The sequence below is a fragment of the Xiphophorus maculatus genome, chromosome 2 (assembly GCF_002775205.1).
Source record: "Xiphophorus maculatus strain JP 163 A chromosome 2, X_maculatus-5.0-male, whole genome shotgun sequence".
In the NCBI taxonomy this organism is placed as follows: Eukaryota; Metazoa; Chordata; class Actinopteri; order Cyprinodontiformes; family Poeciliidae; genus Xiphophorus; species Xiphophorus maculatus.
This window is the reverse complement of record NC_036444.1, coordinates 11,503,827-11,523,784: the sequence shown is the minus strand read 5'-3', so window position 1 is coordinate 11,523,784 and position 19,958 is coordinate 11,503,827. Positions and strand designations below refer to the sequence as shown.

At 38.3% G+C, this 19,958-nt stretch overlaps 2 protein-coding genes across 2 annotated transcripts; both read left to right on the top strand.

The window, feature by feature from the left end:
- Positions 1-311: 311 nt before the first annotated feature.
- LOC102224415 (MOB kinase activator 2-like) lies at positions 312-6,797 on the top strand. The gene is made up of 5 exons (XM_005802045.3): positions 312-775; positions 4,490-4,629; positions 4,712-4,808; positions 5,616-5,740; positions 5,829-6,797. Exons 1-5 carry the CDS (start codon positions 693-695, stop codon positions 6,065-6,067), a joined length of 684 nt encoding a protein of 227 aa, XP_005802102.1. The 5' UTR covers positions 312-692; the 3' UTR covers positions 6,068-6,797.
- Positions 6,798-11,266: 4,469 nt separating this feature from the next.
- Positions 11,267-18,783, top strand: adm2 (adrenomedullin 2). The gene is made up of 3 exons (XM_023351828.1): positions 11,267-11,296; positions 11,501-11,616; positions 16,891-18,783. The coding sequence occupies exons 2-3, from the start codon at positions 11,525-11,527 to the stop codon at positions 17,288-17,290; spliced, it is 492 nt and encodes a 163-aa protein (XP_023207596.1). The 5' UTR covers positions 11,267-11,296; positions 11,501-11,524; the 3' UTR covers positions 17,291-18,783.
- Positions 18,784-19,958: the final 1,175 nt, after the last annotated feature.

Here is a 19,958-nt window from a genome sequence, read left to right as displayed (position 1 = left end):
TTCATCTTGTAATCTTATCTAGATATCATTCGCGGGTGTGTGTCTCCATTCCACTGCTTGTCATCGCATTCCTACATAACTCTCGCACATATACCAAACACACATCCAGCTTCCCCAGTTGCTTCTTTACCCTCTCCTCTCCAGCAGTTTTCCAAAGTTGTTTTTTTGTTGGTTTTGTTTTGTTTTTTGGCAAAACTTTTGCACCATTAGTTTGTCATCTGTACCTGGCTGTTCCATCTGTGAAGTGTCCACTCGTGAAGCGAGTGGGTGGGAAGGAAGGGGAGGAAGGCGGAGTTGTTTTGTACTTTTATGGGTTGTAGAGAAACCTGCCTGTCTGCTTCGAACGGAGAGAAGAGAAGGAGGAGCCTGCTGGGTGTGGAACTCCAGACAAAGGAGACATAAACACACTGACACTGGAGAAGTGAAGCAAAAAAAGGAAAGAGACAGCTGGAAAGCGTCATTTTGCCTGAACTCCAACTATAATTTGGGAAACGTCTTGAAGAAGGGATTTATTTGGTGTGTGTGTGTGTGAGAGAGCTGTGTGAGCCTGTTTGCAAGCTGCTGAGGTATGTTTGTGTTGGAGCTGGACTTTACGTATGCTGCCCACAGTGCGCAGAAGTGTGTGGGTTAGTGTGTTTGGGATGGAAAAGTGGGGCTGGCTCAGCAAACAGCTCTGCTCTTAGCTTTACGCCATGGGGGGCTGCCACAGTTACCCCTCGGCTACAAAGGTAGACACCAAGACTCCTCAGCCGTCTGACATCCACAGTGAGAAACTGTAAGTTGCATTTCTTTTTACCTACTTCTTGGTTTACATATAAATAAATGTCCTTTCTTACACGCTCTCTCTTTCTGCTGTTCTCTTGATCTTCTCTAATGAATCCAAATGTTGAACAAACTGAAACTATTACTACTACAGAAACCTGACTACACATGGTTCAGAGGAATGCCCTCCAGACAAAAACTAAATGTGTGTGTGTGTGTTACATACTTGTGTGATGCCATCAGTGATTGTGGGTTTCTCTTACACCAGTAACACATGTTGTTGAGAAGATGATAGCTCCTAATTTTCCAGCCTACTGGCTGTGCTAAAGAACATTAACTTCAGCCCTACGGCTGACGGAAAGGTGACCAGACTGCCAAAAGCAAGGGTGCAGCATTTTCAAGGGTGGTGGTGGTGGTGGTGGGGGGGGGGTTCTGTTTACACACAAACATAACATTATGAATGGCCTCCGGGTTCATTGTGCTCGTGTGCGCTGCCAACCGGCAGCCAGGAGGCTGGTAATTGAGTTAACACCGTGACGCTGCAGAAGAGCAGGATGTTGGTATAAGGAGTTCCTGTGGACATTAGAGGAGTTTGGCTTGGATTTGTGCTACTGTGCCACGCATAGCAAATGTTTACATTCTTCACTGTCGCTATTCACCCCAGTGCTGTACCTTTAGGCAAAAGCCTCCTGTTTAAACCATTAAGGAAATTATCTCTCCCCAGCCGCCTTTCTCTCACACATATTTACACCGGACCGGAGGGAGGGAGGAGTGAAACCTCATACAGAGAACAGTGTTTTCCTTATCAGAATAGGCAAGGTCACTCTGTGTAAACCTTCAGCTGCCGTGTGTTTCTCCATTTGAGTACTGCATTCTTCACTGTACTTAGAAATACTAAAGTTTTAAGCGGAACCTTTTCCCACATGTAGTGCTTGTTATTTTTAAAACACACATTTCTGGGAACCCAGAGGGTTACACACATTTTACAACCACAATCTTCAATATATTTTGAAGGATTTGATATAAGAGACCAACACAATGTATTATTGTGAAGTGGAGGAAAGACTAAAACATTGTATTGTTTACTTTTTTGTCTTACAATTAAAATCAGAAAATGTAGCTTGTATTTGTTTAGCCACCATTACTTTGATACCTTTAAATAAATTGAATAAATTGCTAACAGGAGTCACTTAATCAAATATAATTCAGGGCTACTGTATAGTGTAGAAAAGTTAGCAGTAGATTGTTTCTGTTTTCCTTCTTTTCTATCTTTTTTCCTCCTCCTATCCTCATACCTTCCTGCCTATTGTTCTTCCTACCCATCTTGTTGCCTAAGTCTTTACACATACGTTGTGGTGGGCCTCCTTTCATTCTTAATTTTTTTCTGTCTCATTTTCTTTCATCCTACTTCCCATAATTTCCTTTTGTGTGCTCTTCCTGTGTTTCCTTCCTTGCGTGCGTCCTCCTTTTGTTTCACTCCTTACATCCTTATTTTTGTCATTTGTTTCATTCCTCCCTAACCTTGTGTTCTTTCTCTCCCTAATGTGATTTCTTTCCTTTTCATATGCCCCATCTCCATTTTTACTACCCTTTCTTTACTTACTTTCAGTTGACAAATAAATTTATTTCAATCCTGCCCACTGCAGAAATATCTCTGACAAATTGGAATTTTAATATTTTATATCAATATGAATGTAAAATACCTACAACCTGGAAAACTGAGTATGAAATATATTTTTGTAAGAAAAGTGTGGTTGTCTGGTTATTTAAACTTTGTAAATTGTTGTGTGAGGGATTTTGGTTTTTTTAGAAAACCTTTTGAATAACAGCATTTTGAGGACCACAAAGTACATCAGATGGATCAGGGATAAAGTGATGTGCCAGTTCATAGTAGGGCTAGGTTAAAAAAATATCTGAAAAATCTGAAAGTTTTTGAGATCACGCTGCTCATTTATCATCTGAAAATGAGTGTAATGCAACTGCAAAGAGACCTCTGGTGAGGAAATCAGTTTCAGGGTAACCATAAATCATCCATCCATCCATCCATCTTCTTCCGCTTATCCGAGGTCGGGTCGCGGGGGTAGCAGCTTCAGAAGGGAGGCCCAGACTTCCCTCTCCCCAGCCACTTCTTCTAGCTCCTCCGGGGGAATCCCGAGGCGTTCCCAGGCCAGCCGAGAGACATAGTCCCTCCAGCGTGTCCTGGGTCTTCCCCGGGGCCTCCTCCCGGTGGGACGTGCCCGGAACACCTCACCAGGGAGGCGTCCAGGAGGCATCCTGACCAGATGCCCGAGCCACCTCAACTGGCTCCTCTCGATGTGAAGGAGCAGCGGTTCTACTCTGAGTCCCTCCCGGATGACTGAGCTTCTCACCCTATCTCTAAGGGAGAGCCCAGCCACCCTACGGAGAAAACCCATTTCGGCCGCTTGTATCCGCGATCTCGTTCTTTCGGTCATGACCCAAAGCTCATGACCATAGATGAGGGTGGGAACGTAGATCGACCGGTAAATCGAGAGCTTCGCTTTTTGGCTCAGCTCTCTCTTCACCACGACGGACCGGTACAGCGCCCGCTTGACAGCAGACGCTGCGCTAATCCGCCTGTCGATCTCCCGCTCCCTTCTTCCCCCATTCGTGAACAAGATCCCGAGATACTTAAACTCCTCCACTTGGGGCAGGACACCCCCCCTGACCCGGAGAAGGCACTCTACCCTTTTCCGGCTCAAGACCATGGCCTCGGATTTGGAGGCACTGATCCCCATCCCGGCCGCTTCACACTCGGCTGCGAACCGCTCCAGCGAGAGCTGCAGATCACGATCTGATGAAGCCAAAAGGATCACATCGTCTGCGAAAAGCAGAGATGAGATCCTAAGGCCACCAAATCGGACCCCCTCAACACCTTGGCTGCGCCTAATAATTCTGTCCATGAAAGTGATGAACAGAATCGGTGACAAAGGGCAGCCCTGGCGGAGTCCAACTCTCACCGGAAACGAGCCCGACTTACTGCCGGCAATGCGGACCAGACTCTGACACCGGTCATACAGGGACCTGACAGCCCGTATCAAACCATAAATCATGCATTCCAAAAACCTGTCCTTTATGAAATTATATTAGAATGTTCCAGTCAAAGTTCAGCCATAAATCCATACAATCTGTGAAAAATGTATAAAAAGGATTTTAAATACTTAAAAAAAAATTCCCCACTAATGCTTCAGGGAAAAGTGTTGGCTCAACAGAGTAGTTAAACCTATCGCCCTGTTTTAAATAGTCAAATTACGTTGCCATGTTTGACTTTCCAGAATACTTTGGCATTTGCATGAAGCATTCCCTGCAGACACTCCAAACATGTCCCACTATCATTCTCAACACATGTAACTGGGAAGTGGTGCATGGTGCAAAGCCTCACAGCTTTACTCCATCCACTTATTTTCTCTGCAGCCCTGACCACTGCAGCAGTCGGCCTCATTATCAGTAATTACTGCAGCCCTGATTTGATTGGCTTTATTGCATTAACTGCTGAAGTATTGCTGTTTTTGCAGTATTTTTTATGTTTTTTCCTGATGTGTGAGCCAGCAACAAAAGGCTCAAGACAGACGAGTGCATTATCTCCAAACTGCAGTAGGAATAATTAATCCACCATCCCATTGGTTGTTTTACGGGGCTGTATTTCCCCATTCTGCAGCCTTTCTAATTTTGTTCCTTCGCGTCATTAACTTTATGCTGTCTTCCCAAGCGGAATCAACAACAATAACCAGGAGGAGTGTCCGTATCTGCAGCGGCAAAATGCTTGCCAGAGGATCACAGACGCTAACATGTTTGCCCTCATATCATTGCCGCCTGGCATGGACAAAGCAGAGTGGCTGGCCAGCAACAGTGAGTATCAGCTGACGTTTGTGTTCCACAGTAGATGCCAGGAAAAACATGGCTATTGGTATTCATGTCTGTTATGTTTCAGCTGTGGCTTTTTTCAACCACATAAACCTGTTCTCCAGCGCTCTGTCAGAGTTCTGCACTCCCAGCACCTGTCCAACTGCCTGTGGACCAGGCAACATGTAAGTTACTGAGCATTACACTGCAGCCATGGAGGGTGGCTAAAGGTGAACATTACATGATAAGGCATACAAAAAGATAGTTATGTTCAAATTCCAGAGGTTTTAAGGACAAAATAACAGCAACAGAAAAAAAGAATAGAAATAAATAGCTATGTAACAAAATAACAAATTAAGAAAGAAAAAACATTTTCAAATTTATCTTAAACTATAACTATACAGGTAAAGGGAATATCTGTCACTTTATAGTACATGCCTATTTTTGCTTAAAGTGAATGTTTGATTCTTTAAAAGAATCAAAAAGTGTAAAGCATTCTACCTTGTTCGCATTACGATTGAACAGGATTTATTTAAATACCAGAGAGTTAAAGATGTTGGTGTCTAGTGGCTCCAACATCTGCACAGTGATTTACTGTATGTTGTTTGTAGTGGTTGTGAATATTCTCTGGGGACATAACAATGAACCATGTGCATATAAAATGACCAGAACAAAATAGTTTAGTAAAAGTTATCTAGCAAAAAGTTCTGTAAGCTCCTATAGGATGATAAAAAAAAAAAAACTTTAATCACAACAAAGCAACCCCAAGTGTTTTAATCAGACATTAAATAGCCTAATTGTCCAAAAACAACACTTGAAATGTGATCTAGGGAACAAACCAATAATGACTGGATTTAGACGTCTTCACCACAGCAGATGTCTGAACTGAATGGAGTATTTAGATACTGTGATTCAATATACTGTGTAGCTTAGCACCATTTCAATGGGAAGAAGGAACCATCTGACATGAGGGTCTTTGTTCCCGTCTCCAGGGTCTACTTTTGGACTGATGATCATGGAAGGAAACTGAAATGCTCTGCTCCACTTTACTTTGACTACGCCATGTCGTACATTCAAGAGCTTCTGACTGATGAAGATGTGTTCCCCACTAAAGCAGGTAGCTCGCACTGATATCTTTATGTTGCTCTGCCACACATCTTCATCCAGGTGGAACTTAGAATCCTTGTTTCTTTTCTTTACTTCAGGTGCAACGTTTCCGACGGGATTCATCTTCCTGGTTCAGAAGGTCTTCCTGTTGCTCTTAAGGACCCTGGCTCACATTTACTGGTCTCACTACAGTGAGGTGCTTGCTCTGGACATGCACCCACACCTCAACACTCTTTTCTCTCACCTGACTCTTTTCTGCCAGCAGCACTCGCTGCTGGAGCCTGAAGACATGAAGCCTCTGCAGGACCTTATTAACGCTCTGGAGCGGCACGGATGAAACACTCAAATTTCCTTACTATTGCTTATTTATTGGTTTCAGTCTGTAATATCAGACTCTTCTTTGTAGAACTCTGATTTATGTCATAGCTTAGATTTTTTTTTTTAAAGACAAGTCTGGAAGATGTAAAATGCCAAGATATAAGAGTTATGCTTCTAGTTGGGAGCTCAGTTATTCAGTTATTGTCTTTTTTTATCATAAAATCTATATTGCATGTTGGTTTTTAGCATAACTGTGCATTATTTTATTGTCGTCATCCATACCTTCTTTCATGTAAGATTCAACTTAAATGTTACTTCAAGAATTAATCGTGGCCAACCAAATGGAGATGTTGTTGTACTAGGATTCTTGAGGTCCCACAAGAGTGAAGTGTAGATGTAGTTGCTGTAAACGTTCATCTCTGCAGATTAAGATTTTGCTCAATCTTTGTATAAAGATTTGTGGGAAAAGATTGTGACATGATGAGCGACTGAATGCTTTTTATTAAAAGTAAGTTTTATGTGAAATTCTGGAATTATAACAGTTTGGTGTTGTAAACTGGATACCAGATTTTTTTTCTGCTCCCTTTTTGTTTCTTTAATTTCAGATTTTGGATTTTAGCATAAAAACAATTCATCCATCTTTTATGTAACTGTGCACAAACCACTTTATCCTAGGTTTATTGAGACATTTCAGTTTCCAACCCTGATTCATTGCCAAGATCCCATAAAATAAAATGGAAATTACTTTATTGGCCCATAATGGGGAAATTTTTCAAGCCCTTATCAACTTTTTCAACAATTTTTTTTCTTTCTTTTGTGATGGAGCTTAAAGAAATGGGAACACAAATGTATATTTTTCAAATTATTTGCAACCACCATGCATATTTTTACCCTGTCTGTGCCACTAACAAAAAAAGGATTTAGAAAAAAAATAGAAATATCTTTATATATATATATACAGTATATATATATATAATTTGACTTATACCTTTTGCTTAGCTATCTTGTAAAATAAACTTGGTTGGCATAACTGTAAGTTAAAGACATTTATGCTGTATATCTTATCTGTGGTAAAGATAAGTTACAGTTCATAGACTGTAACTGTTTACCACAGGTAAGATCTTGATTGCTTGCATGAGTTGAGTTTATAAAAAATACTTTAAAAGAATGCAAAATAAAAGAAATGTAACTTCTGGAAACAAGTTATTGTCATCACATCAAAGAGAGAAAAGCTTAAGTTCACTGTACTCTGTTAACCTTCTCAGTCACCACATCTTAACCCAGTAGATTTGGAGAATGGTGGAATGCAAATTTCACATAATGAATGTGCAGCTGACAAGTCTGCTGCAATTTCTTGATTCTGTTGTGCAATATGGAAAAAAAATCTCAATAATTGTTGCACCTTGTTGAATTTGTACCATGAAGACATAAATCAGTGATAAAGGGAAAAGGAGTAGCAGCAAAGTATACCTATTAAAGAGACCAGTAAGTGTATTAGCTAATACTTCATTCCAAATGACCCTTTGCAATGTAATTATTACATACATCAATGTTGTAAGCTGTGCAATACTACCAGGATCTTATAATTTTAGTATTTTTAATTAACTTACCACAGCCTTTTTAAAAATGTAATGTAGCAATTTCTAACAGTGTAACAACTTTAGTTGTAACTATAGTTTGTTTTTTTTTTTTACATGTAACTTGCAGTTGATCATCCTACCAATAGAAATGCATCAACTTTCTTTTCTAACTAACAATATATTTTTTAGTCACAACACTTTCAAACACATGAAAAATAAAAAAAAATATATAGCAAAAAGGTGAACATGAACATTATTGTTTTTTTTTAACAATAAAATACAAGAGTTTGCACATCTTTTAGCTGGTCATCTTGTAATTTCTTATATCACCACTAAGGGGCGACCAAAACCATGCAGCTGCAATCTCCAAAACGAGTCATTGCTGAAATCGATTAATTAAACCAAGCAGTCATACCCATGGCAAAAATTCAGACAATCAATTACATTTTAACAACATATTTTTAAGAAACGCCACTTATCATTCTGGTGTTATCATGAATTAATTTCTGCATGTTCTGTTTGGTTCTGCTGCACTGAGCACTCATTATAGACGATGTCCACTTCTATCTAATATGTTTGACATATGCAACATAATAGTTGTTTTACTCTGGAGTCCGTGTCACAATGTGACGTTCACTGGGGTGATTCATCTTATGGTGTTCACATTTGTTGACACCCCTGGTAAAGATATGTAATAGTTTTACAATGAATTAATAATTTTTAGCAGCTGGCCTACCAACAATTTAAGTTAGAAAAAAAATATCACATTTTTAATTTATTTCTCCACAAAGTTTCCAGATGCACAACAATTGGTAGCCCCAACAATCAGAGCAACCAGAATTTCTGTTAACTTTTAGTGACATCACTTTCTGTGACATAGAGAGCATTTCTTTTAGCCATTGGTCACAAGTCGATCAGTCTAGTTGCTCATTTAGCAGTCCAATTTTATTTCTTTACCTCCTCAATGAATAATGCATTTCAAAAGAACACTTTAATCTCCAAAAACCTATCAAAACAACATTGTAGAGATGTTTTACATGGGAAAACTATCATTATAGTAATTGTCAAGTCTAAGAATAAAAACAAAAAATAATCATTACATCATTAAATAAAACACCACATTTATAAAATCCAAATCATGCCAAAGAGTACACAGAATCTCTACCTTTAGCATGGAACAAATCCAGTGTTGGGGCTGTCCTTCTGAGAGTTATGAATTGTTCTGGTTTACACTGGAATAACACAACAAAATAGTGAAATGTCACATCTTCACTGTTGTATACAAACCCACTTACAAAATTGTTAGAACATTTTTGAAAAATACATTTTTATAACTCAAATCATTATAGATAGAATAGAATAGAAGTACTTTATTCATCCCAGCAGGGAAATTACTTCGCAGTTACAGCATAGAGACAAGACAAGAGACAAGACACAATAACAACGTCCGGATGTTTAGTCCGGAGTTTGACTGTGGCAAAGCTGATGACGTCACAGGCCACCGCTGCATCAGCTGTGTAATTGTAAGTGTAATACATTATATTGATTAATGACAAAAAGATTAATGTTTCAACCCTTTATTTATGTTAGTCGTGGTGATTATAAACACACATTACATCAACTGTAAATACAGCCTACATGGTGGTTTATGGTTGGTTTATAGACCACAAAAATCATCGCATCAGAGGCATTTTAGCAGCACCTAGTGGTCAAAGTTATTCATAGTTTTGTCTATTTATTAAAATATTACTTTTAGGGTTGCTGTGGTGGCGCAGGAGTTAAGCACAACCCACATATGGAGGCTTTAGTCCTCGACGCGGCTGTCACAGGTTCAATTCCCGGCCTGGCGACCTTTGCTCCATGTCTTCCCCCTTCTCTCATTACACACTTTCCTGTCAATTCACTGTCATATAAAGGCCACCAGAGGCAACAAAACCTTAAAAATATATATTACTTTCAGAGTGAGATTGCAAAAAAAAAAAGATTCATTTATTAAATTTCTTTTTCATCCTATCTTTACTAGGGGTAAAATGTTGCTGGTTTTAAAGGCATGAGAAGGAAATCAGGGCAAAAATAGTGAAAAGGGTTCAATTAAAAATGGAGCGAACAGCGATATCTAAAGTGCAGTCTTTGATTTCAGTCTGACTTGTTGAGCAGATACAAGTAATGAAAACTGAATCTTTGCAAGGTGCTTAATCTGCAAAGGACTCAGAGGGGGAGAGAGGATAAATGTGGGTTGTCTGGAGTTTGTGTGACCGCACACCCCTGCAGTCACACACACTCCGAGGCTTGTTCTCTAGGCAGGTTGAGGATGTGTTAATGCACATGCTGGACTGAGTCGAGGCTGCAAACTGAGCTCAGACTTTAATACCACAAACTGCTGAGTCACAGACAGGAGCGCCCTCACCGCACAGTCCTTTAATTAAGAACTGAAGCCACCTCAAAATACAGAAGAGTCCTTTAATTAGTCTCAGACTCTGATGTTCTCATCTGTGTCCTCCTTGGCAGAAAAGAAAAGTTCTTTCATGGTACAGAGAACAATTTCACTGCAGTGGATGCTTGGACTACTGTAGTACCTCTACAGATCCCTTACTTTCTTTACTTCTTTACTAATTCTGAACACAATCTCTTCAGACCTTTCATGTCTGGAGCTCATAAAACAAGAATCGCAGGTTGCCTCAGAGCTGAACTCTTTGTTCATCACAATCAGTTCATGCAAAGCTAAAACCTTCTTTGCTGTTCTAATGTGTAAGAGCATTTTTTCCTTATAGGTGCCTGTCAGTTACAAACAGATCATCTGAAAACATCATCAGCTCAGAGCTGGTCTTACCAAACTAAATCCCAATGCTGCTGGACTTACGTTGCTCAACAGGAGAACGTCACAAAGCAGTAAACAAAATATTCTTAAAATACTGAAAATGTTTTAAAGGAAGAGGTTCCAGAAATGAATTTGCTTGAAATTACTTCATTAAATTTTATTTGCTCTGAAACACACCGAGGACAGCAGTTAAATGTCAAGTTTTGCTGCTGACCTTATAAATGTCTAAATGTCTGTCCTTTATGGAAAAAACATTGTAAAAAGGCCTGAGGGTGTACGAACACCTTACTCTTTTTACACTTTTGGTACAACATGTTATTTATCAGACAATTCCTTCCAGATATTGTGTATTCATAACAGTTATGACCCCATTTAAAAAATAAAAGTTTATCGAGTTATATCTCAATTTAAAAAAAATCTATGTAAAGGCAGTTTTCAACAATCCTCGGAAGATTTTAAGCCTTTACAATCTTGTAAAGTGTAATGGAGACGAGTTTCTCCATTACACTATTATCTTTCCGTTGCATTATGAAGCCAAAAGAGTTGTGACATAAAATCTAACTTTAGATCCCCTAAACAGTCTTCAGGGGTCCTATTACTCAGGCTTACACATTTACACACAATACAGCACACGGTTTTCTGCTCCAACTACTATCACATGAGAAGACTGGAGCTTTAAGGGGAGTTTAATTAGGTTATTGGAGGTTTTGGTTGTTGAGGAGGAAAAAGAATAAGCCTCCCTCCTCCCGCCTCCTCCTGCTTCTCCAGAGTGGATTTATAAATGAGAAACCCTCCAGTTGTTCCCAAAGAGCACTCCAATCAAGTACTGACTTCTCACGTCAGATAACAGGTCAGTGCTCAGAGGACGCAGCAGACACGCCTGATAATACTGGTCTTCATTAAAGCCAATCCGGAACTCTTTACCTGTTAGACAGGACTTATAATCTACAATTTTGCTTTGACTCAGCTGTTGCTCACAGCTGTTTTCTCTGTTATTTAAAAAAAAATCAAAATTTTGATCCTACCTGGCTCTACTGAGATCTGCCTCCTACAGGAAGGTTTGCCCCTCTCTGCTGCCATGACTGGCCTCCCTCTGGTGTGGCTGTGCTTGCTGCTCAGCCTCCTGCCTCTGGAGATCCAGTCCCGGAGTCTGAGAGCTCACAGACACAGGTAACCCTCTGCTTTCTTGAATCACAAACTCTTAAAACAATTCAGATTACTGTTTGCACTCACACAAAAACGGCAAATACACCCAAATCATGCTTTTTTATTTGCTAAAGTCTTGTTTTGTTTTCAACACAAAGCTAATTATAATGGAATTGGACTTTGGAAAAGAACAGATTTTATGTAACAAGATTACTATGTACTTCTAACATCAGCAGAGTAGCAGGACATTCAACATAGGATCATAGGTGTTGCTTAATAATAATGATGATAGTAATAACAGTAATAATAATGATAATATATTTAAATATTCACTTGTTTTCATTTCGTTGTTATTGTTTAGACTTATAGCATGAAACACTGTCTGAACTTTTATAATTAGAGTTAAAAGGGAGGTATTATGTCAAATAGTATTTTTTGAGCTTTACATCATGCTTTAATATTATTCCTTCATCAAAAACATACCCAGAGTGTTGCTTTCATTTTTTTCATGCATGAGGAATGTTTCAATCTCGCTTGGCAGCCATTAAGGGGGTGCCTAAATGCTTGCTAAACGCTGCCTATTTGTACAAAGCTCCTCCTTGGAGCTGCAGTCTCTAGACATGCTGTTACCTCACAGAACTTCCCTTCCCAGAGCACTATGTACATGTGGGAAATACATAAAATGGCCCCTTAAAAAGGTAAAACACTCATGATTGTAGTTTTGAGCAGCAGTTGGTGAAAAATGAAGTCCATTAGTGCATTTTGGCATTCATTTATGTGGGAAAAGGGTCCACCAATAGAACGAGGTTATTCGTCTCTGCAGCAGGAGGTTGAGATGGAGGTGAGGGTGATTTAGTGGGATTTGGGGCAGGAATAGATTCACATACCGAGGGGCCAAGCTTCACCCTGGCAGTAGCAAAGAGGGAATCTACAACAATATAAACACAAAGAGCAAGATAATGTGGAAGTCAGGCAGGACAATTCAAAGTAAATTAGTTTAACCTTAATAGCAAACCCCTGGATGTAGAGGAGAAAAAAAACATCTCACAGTTATTCAACTCAGGCTGATATTGCATCACACTGCCACTTATCCAAAATGCCAAAAGAGAACAAGAAGCTGGCAAAGAGAGAGAGAAAAGGAGGACCTTATTGTGAAACAGCAGGAATCTGATGGAGACTCAAAGTTTTGTCTGTGCAAAAAGAGTTTCGAGGAGTTGAGGAAGGGAGGTGTGTGAACATGCTGATGTGTGCTCATTTTGTAGACAATCTCTTGCTGTGTTGGATCATGGGAGAAATTTTGGTGAAGCTCATTTTGATCTCTGTCTCCTCATTGGTTCACATTATTTGTTGCAAAATTCACACAGGAAGAGAGGAAGTAAGATTATTTTTGACAATTTGAAGTGATGCAATGGTGGATGCTTGTATTTTTAACAGGGAAGAGGATATAACTTTACAACAAGCTAAACTTATTCAGTGATTTTTTTAGTTGTCAAGAACTTCAACTCTTAACTTGCTAGCAAAGCCCTGTGGAATCTCAAATATATCCCATCTGCTTCACTTGGGTTCTATTACCACATGTAGGGTGTGTCATGAAAGTCATTGTGCTAAACTTCCAGAAATGATTGGCAACTGGCTTGAGTTTTTTCCACTGAAATATGCTGAAGCATTTAGTTTTATGACTTTCCTGAGATTGATATGTCTCAAATAAATGCTTTTCAAATAAAATGCTGCTCTGAGATTCAGGCAGGCATTTAAAACATATTTAGATTTTATTTAATTCTATTTTAATAATTTGCCATGGTACTGTTTATATGTGAGATCTATCCAAATTTAGAAAACAAAAGACATTACTAACATTAACATAACATTACTGCATGTTTGGAAAGCCAAACTTGTATAGCATCACATCCACCTGAGGTGGAAAAACTGGTGTTGGCAAAGTCTTCATCTAACATTTTGAATTCACAAAGTGAAGATATGTACAGTGATTAGTCTTTTAAGGATGAGGAAGTCAGGAAAAGTGCTTGGTGACGCAAACAAGGGACATAAAAGTCTTATGTTCTAAATCCAATCCCCACAGGAGTGAATGGTTGGTATTATGACAATAACTGTAATTCCAAACCTGTATAATTCTGGCAACATTCACATTGACTTCCTGCTGTGGTTTTAACCAGTAATGTTACTTTGCAGATCTAGGTGAGATACCTGATGCTCACGTCCTTTTTTAAAGAGAGGAATGTCCACAAAGATTTTTCACTGTGAAACATTGCTTTTGAAATTACTTTTTCACTTCTAAAGAGAGAAATACAGAAAGTATTTCCACTTCATATTTTGAGTATTCATAGGTTTTATGGTTAGTGTTCACCTGCATGAACACTTGCATTACTACACCCATTCAATATTTTGTGTCTGGCTTGTTTTGTCTTTTTCCAACAGCTTCAGTTCTCCTAAACACCCCAGTTTCGTATCATTTTGCACTTTAAAGAAAGTTTCTTATGCATGGACAACTCAGTTTGTTTTGTGCCTCAAACAAAATAATGTTTCTAGACAAAAATAATAAACAGAACTTATGATGTGCGTAGACAGATCAAAGGATCAAGAGGATGTGTTCATAAAAAATAATGAGGTCAAACCCATGACATTGATAGTGCTTCACTTATCCAGGAGAACACAATGTTTCCCACCAACTCAAAAGTCGTGAACATTCAGAAACAAATTTTTCTTTCATTTGTTTGTGGTAAAATCATTACCTTTCATTTCTTTTGGTTAACTTTTTTTTTTTTTTTACAACTGGTACATAACTCTGTACACATAATAAATTTGAACCAGCTTTATTTAATTTTAACTTGCATAACTCCAAATAACAAATGGAACTCCCATGATACACAGAGACATTTTTTTCAACTACAAGTGATTGCTTAATCATATAATTGTTCTGGGTGGATGAGTGTTTTAGATGGGTGGAAAGAAAATATACATATTTCTGATACATTTAAATAATACCACAGTCTGTGTAAAGTGAGGGTATCTTTACATTTATGTGTAATTTAACAATATAATCAATTATCAAGAAATGGAATTGGGTGTATTTAATGGGTACATTGAGCACCCATTAAAACCATTTAAAACTGCTTTTACCAGTAAAACACAGTGAGAGATTGCATTTGTGTTGGCAGTGAGGGGCCCGGTGTCCAGCCAGAGGAGTAATCAGAAAACCAGTTAGTATTAGCTGCTGGATTACTAACTGTTTTCTAGCCCACTTTTCACAGCAAACAAACAAATAAAAAAATCTTTAGCAATCATTTTTACATTTTGTTTAGAGGTAAAAAATAATCGGATAAACAAGCATTTACTCATTTGTAATAACACAAAATTGTAGCGTACCCCAAAATAAAAAATAAGCAAGGAGATTAAGTAATGGGTTTTATGAGATACTTGTGTATTTTTATATGTTTTCCTTCTTCATATAAGGATCATTGAGAACAAGAAAAAATGGTTTGCCTTTTTTTGTGATATAGGGATTGTAACACACATACCATGAAAGTTAAACAGAAATCCAGTATTATTATTATCATCTATCTATCTATCTATCTATCTATCTATCTATCTATCTATCTATCTATCTATCTATCTATCTATCTATCTATCTATCTATCTATCTATCTATCTATCTATCTATCTATCTATCTATCTATCTATCTATCTATCTATCTATCTATCTATCTATCTATCTATCTATCTATCTATCTATCTATCTATCTATCTATCTATCTATCTATCTATCTATCTATCTATCTATCTATCTATCTATCTATCTATCTATCTATCTATCTATCTATCTATCTATCTATCTATCTATCTATCTATCTATCTATCTATCTAATGATAAACTGAGCTTAATGCACTTTAAAAACTAGGATCAGTTATAATGTTTATGTGATCAGATTGAAATTCCTTTTTTGTAAACTCTCTTGAGATGTTTGCTGTGAAATTTAGCTGTATATTTAAAGTGAAATTAATTCTATGTGTCCTTTTGCAAAGCAATATACATGAATTCCACTATCTTGGTTCAAACACACATAACTTTTGTAACAATAATTAACTTTCCTATGTCATTACAATTTTTCCTCATGTGTACTGGATGTTGCATAATCTCTAAAGGGTCATACGACTTTTATGCATTTGAACTCTTGAACGTCTAAAGAAAAAGAAAAAAGGGGCATTGTGACAACTGAAGACAAAAACTTTGCAAGTCAGCATGGAGGTGGGAAAATGAGTGCTTTAAAGACACACATGGGGAAAAGTATTGGAGCCTCTCTGCAACATCTATAATGCTATTCATGGCTGTAACTTCCCTGTTCTCTCCCTCTGTACTCCCCCGAGAAGCATCAGTTGCATGCTGTCGTTGATTAACTCGAAATAATATTTTCTTTAAGCTGTGCTGATGACCGAGCAAACAGTAGCGTCAGCTGCTTCTCAGGTCTGTCGGTTTGAACCACTCCAGTCTGGTTGGGTGCAGCAAGGAGAGCAAACTTCAGGGGTTGCTGGCCCATATTTGAGACTCAGGGAAATTTCAACTATTAACTAAGAAATTACAAAGGAAACAAAAAATCATTATTTAGCAGCTCTGCTCTGCAGGGTCAAAAGTGTAGGCGCTGAAAGGGTTTTGAAGAACACAACAATCGCAAAGTGATTATTCTGTGAGGCAAGTCTGAAACAAGTCAAAGTCCTTTTGATATTTCCTCTACTATTTTTATCTATTTTTTCACTGCTTGGAGAAAAAGATCAAATTTACAATCTCATGACGGGAACAATTGCTGTCTTTCACGTTTATAGTAATGTGCATAGATAAGTCAAAAGAGGCCACAGCAGAAAATTAGGAAGAGTAATGGCATCATTTATGGAGAACTGAAATCAGGGATCAACGCAAAACATAATGTACAACCAAGGAGAGAGTGGTGATAACAAAGACTTCTGCTTGAATGTGAGGTGCAAGTTTTTGGGAAATGAAGTCTGAAATAAATGTTGTCTTAGAGCAACAATTTAGAGACCTAGTTGACCAGCATACTGGACATGTGATTTAATAGCATTCTGTGGCAAGCTTAGTCAAACAAAATTATTCTCAATTGTGAATTATTTTTGTTGGTACTGTCTGCATTTATAGTTTTGGTAGAACTAGAATACAGTGAAATAGTAACTTAGGTCTTTTTTTATAAAGGATAGCAATAAATTAATTTCCCATTTGTAAAAAAAAAAAACAATATATTTATTCTTCTGTATTATTTCCTCTTTTTTCAGGTTAGGTGAACCCAGAATCTGTAAAGCGTCTTACCCCAACTCCCCACCAGGTGTGTCTGATCTTTCTGCTGCCATCAGTAATCCAATCCCACAGGAAGATACACAACACACTGGGAGGGCCCCACCGCACAGAGACCCATCATCAAAGTTGTCTGACATGCTTCTTCAAGGAAACAATAACGCGCTGCCGGTGGAACCGGTGTGGCAGCGGGGTTCAAGGGGTCGTCGTCATGCCAACAGTGGAAGCTCAAGGGGCCATGGTCATCTGATGAGGGTGGGGTGCGTTCTTGGCACCTGTCAGGTGCAGAACCTCAGTCACCGACTCTACCAGCTAATTGGACAGAACGGCAGGGAGGACTTCTCCCCCATCAACCCCCGCAGCCCCCACAGCTACGGCTAGCATCACACCTCCAATCAGAGGCGTACTGGAGCATTCAACCTTTCCAAATCATTCATTTCCATTGGACCACAGATGGAAAACTTGACACCGATGTTTACCCTATCCATTTAGTTTTTTTTTATAGTTGTAGCAGTAATTTTCAATGACTTTTTGATAGCACTGTTCTCACTGAGGAATTTCTTTAGATCTGTGAATGTTACGGCATTTATAAAGAAACAAAATGCTGTGAGAGAGTTAGATGTCAAACAAACAAAGGGTAAATATGGCCTAAGAACTAAATCTGTGAATTACTAAAATGTTCCTGAGAGAAAAAGAGCCAACTGGTGTTGTGTCACATATGCTTTGTGATTTTTCTTTCTTAATGATGAGGGGAAGTGGCAGGAAATCATTGAAGAGGTAGGAAACCCCAGCTTCCTATAATTTTAGGATTTAGTAGCTAAAGAAAGGAGAAATTGGAGAGGCAATGCCTGATCCAGCCAGAAGTATCCAGTCTTGATTCAAAGACCTGGGGGCTCTCACAGTTTATTATTCCTTTTATAATAAATTGTGTTTTTCATGACAAGTTGAGACAAATTTATGGTTTCTAAATCAGCCATGGTATGCGATGGCCAGTCAAGACTCGTCCATGCAGATGTTCCAATCAGGACTTTTTGTGATACCAATCAGTCATTTGCAGATACCAAATCCCAAACCCCTGCATCTCTTGCAGGTCATTAGACCTGCAAGTGAGGTCTAATGACAAAGCTCTAACTTAAGTTTGGGTGTTTGGTCTAAACACAGCAAACCAGAACAGTTTTAATAGTTTAATAAAACCAATATTACAGAGATTTTATTCAAATTGAACACTTCTACTTTCAGAGCAGAACTCCTACCACTGTCACCTCAAAAAAAAAAGATATTCTCCAAACTCAAAGATCTGCAGAGGTAAACTTTTTTCCAAACAAAATCTTTTGAACACATTTGTACAATGAGTTAAGAGTTTTATCTTTTAATTCAGCTCAATTGACAAAGTATGGTTCCAATTTTAGTGACGCATGAAATATAAAACAGCAATAATCATTCATTATTTTATGAATTCATAGACTTAGTTTGTTTTGAAGCTTGAGGTAATCCAATTACATTTATCTGTTAGTTGAACTGTGATAAATGCAGATTTCCCAGAACTGATCAGATATTCACAATTATTAACTGTATTTGGCACAGAAAACAGTAGGAGCATACATTACAATCAATTAGATGACAAAACTTGCCTTATCTTAATGTTCTTTTAAAGTAAATACTGCAAATAAGAAAATATAAATACTACAATCGTGTCGGTTTTTCACCAAGTTTAACAAACATTTTACCAGCAGACTATTTTCTCAAACTTAGCTGTCTGCCTAACATCAGCTTTCAGCATCAATATTGTTCCTGCTGTCTGAACTTGAGTGAGCTCAGTACTAATCTCCAAAAAGCACTTTAATCTCCATGTGCAAACAAGCAGCTTTAGCAGCGAGGACAACCGCTGACCACACTGACCCCTCACTCCAAACGCTCACAACTCAATCAACTAAAATGAATGCTGCTAATCCAGGATCTTTCTGCAGATTTCTTAGCAGAGACTGAAGGTTGTCTTAACTTTCAGAACGAACAGAGGACAGTGGATGTATCAACGCACTGACTGGAAACTGGAACAGAGTGGGATTTTGCTTTTTTGTAGTAGTTATTTCCAGGCTTTTAAAATAAGCCTAAATGGGATTACTGCTATTGAGGTCTCTTTTTGTCCCTTCTGTTTCTGTGTAGGAGTTCAGTCACTTTAGTTTTGACTCAGTTTTGCTCTAAACTGTAAAAGAACAACATGAAAGCACTTTGTAAGCATGGCTTGAAATTTAAAAGCCTGTCTTTATTTCTATGTCAATAAACTACTGAACTAATTCCTCAAGTGTCCTTTTTTGAGAGCCACTTTTGCTCAATTTTAGATTTTGCAGAGCTGTTCAATCGGTCATTCTAAAATAGAAAGAATATGGCAGAACTTCAAACCTACCTATTGCAAGTGGGTCATCACCTAAAGTGATGACCTACTTGAGGTCATTCAGCAAAGCAGTCAAGAGTGGTCTTATAACTTTGGAGGAGCTGCACAGGGGAATTATTACACATGTGCTTCTGGTCTTTATGAAAGGATTATGTGTTTTATTATTTAAAGAATTTATAAATAATTTCCATATGCAGTTTGCCTCAATCTATGTAGCAAGAGCAGAACTTTTTGACCTACACATGAAATGCTATGTGAGACTAAAAGCTAACGCTGCACATCATCCAGGAGACAACACTGCCCAGGAAACACAGAGATGGAAGCATGATGCTGTGGGGATGCTCTTCAGAGACCAACCCTTACATCATGGGGTAAGGGTTGGAAATTAAGTTTTCTGACCAACTGCGAAGTTGGTCACTGTTGATGGCCAACAGAGCAATCCTAGAAGAAAATCTGTTAGAGGTTACAAAAGACCCTTCAGGATAGCAACAAATCTTAACACACAATCAGAGCATAAATGGAAAATTTTGAATAAATTATTTATTATTTGCAAGACTATAAAGTGAAGAATTCTGTCACCTCACAGAGACTTTGCAGGTCCATCTGTCTGCATGCATAAGTTTTTCTCTCTGGGTCTAGAGTATGAATGGGTGAGTG

Coding starts and splice junctions, on each gene's coding strand:
- LOC102224415 (XM_005802045.3), top strand. CDS start 693: ATGGGGGGCTGCCACAGTTACCCCTCGGCTACAAAGGTAGACACCAAG. Junction 776..4,489: donor GACATCCACAGTGAGAAACT/GTAAGTTGCATT, acceptor TGTCTTCCCAAG/CGGAATCAACAACAATAACC. Junction 5,741..5,828: donor TGTGTTCCCCACTAAAGCAG/GTAGCTCGCACT, acceptor TCTTTACTTCAG/GTGCAACGTTTCCGACGGGA.
- adm2 (XM_023351828.1), top strand. CDS start 11,525: ATGACTGGCCTCCCTCTGGTGTGGCTGTGCTTGCTGCTCAGCCTCCTG. Junction 11,617..16,890: donor CTGAGAGCTCACAGACACAG/GTAACCCTCTGC, acceptor CTCTTTTTTCAG/GTTAGGTGAACCCAGAATCT.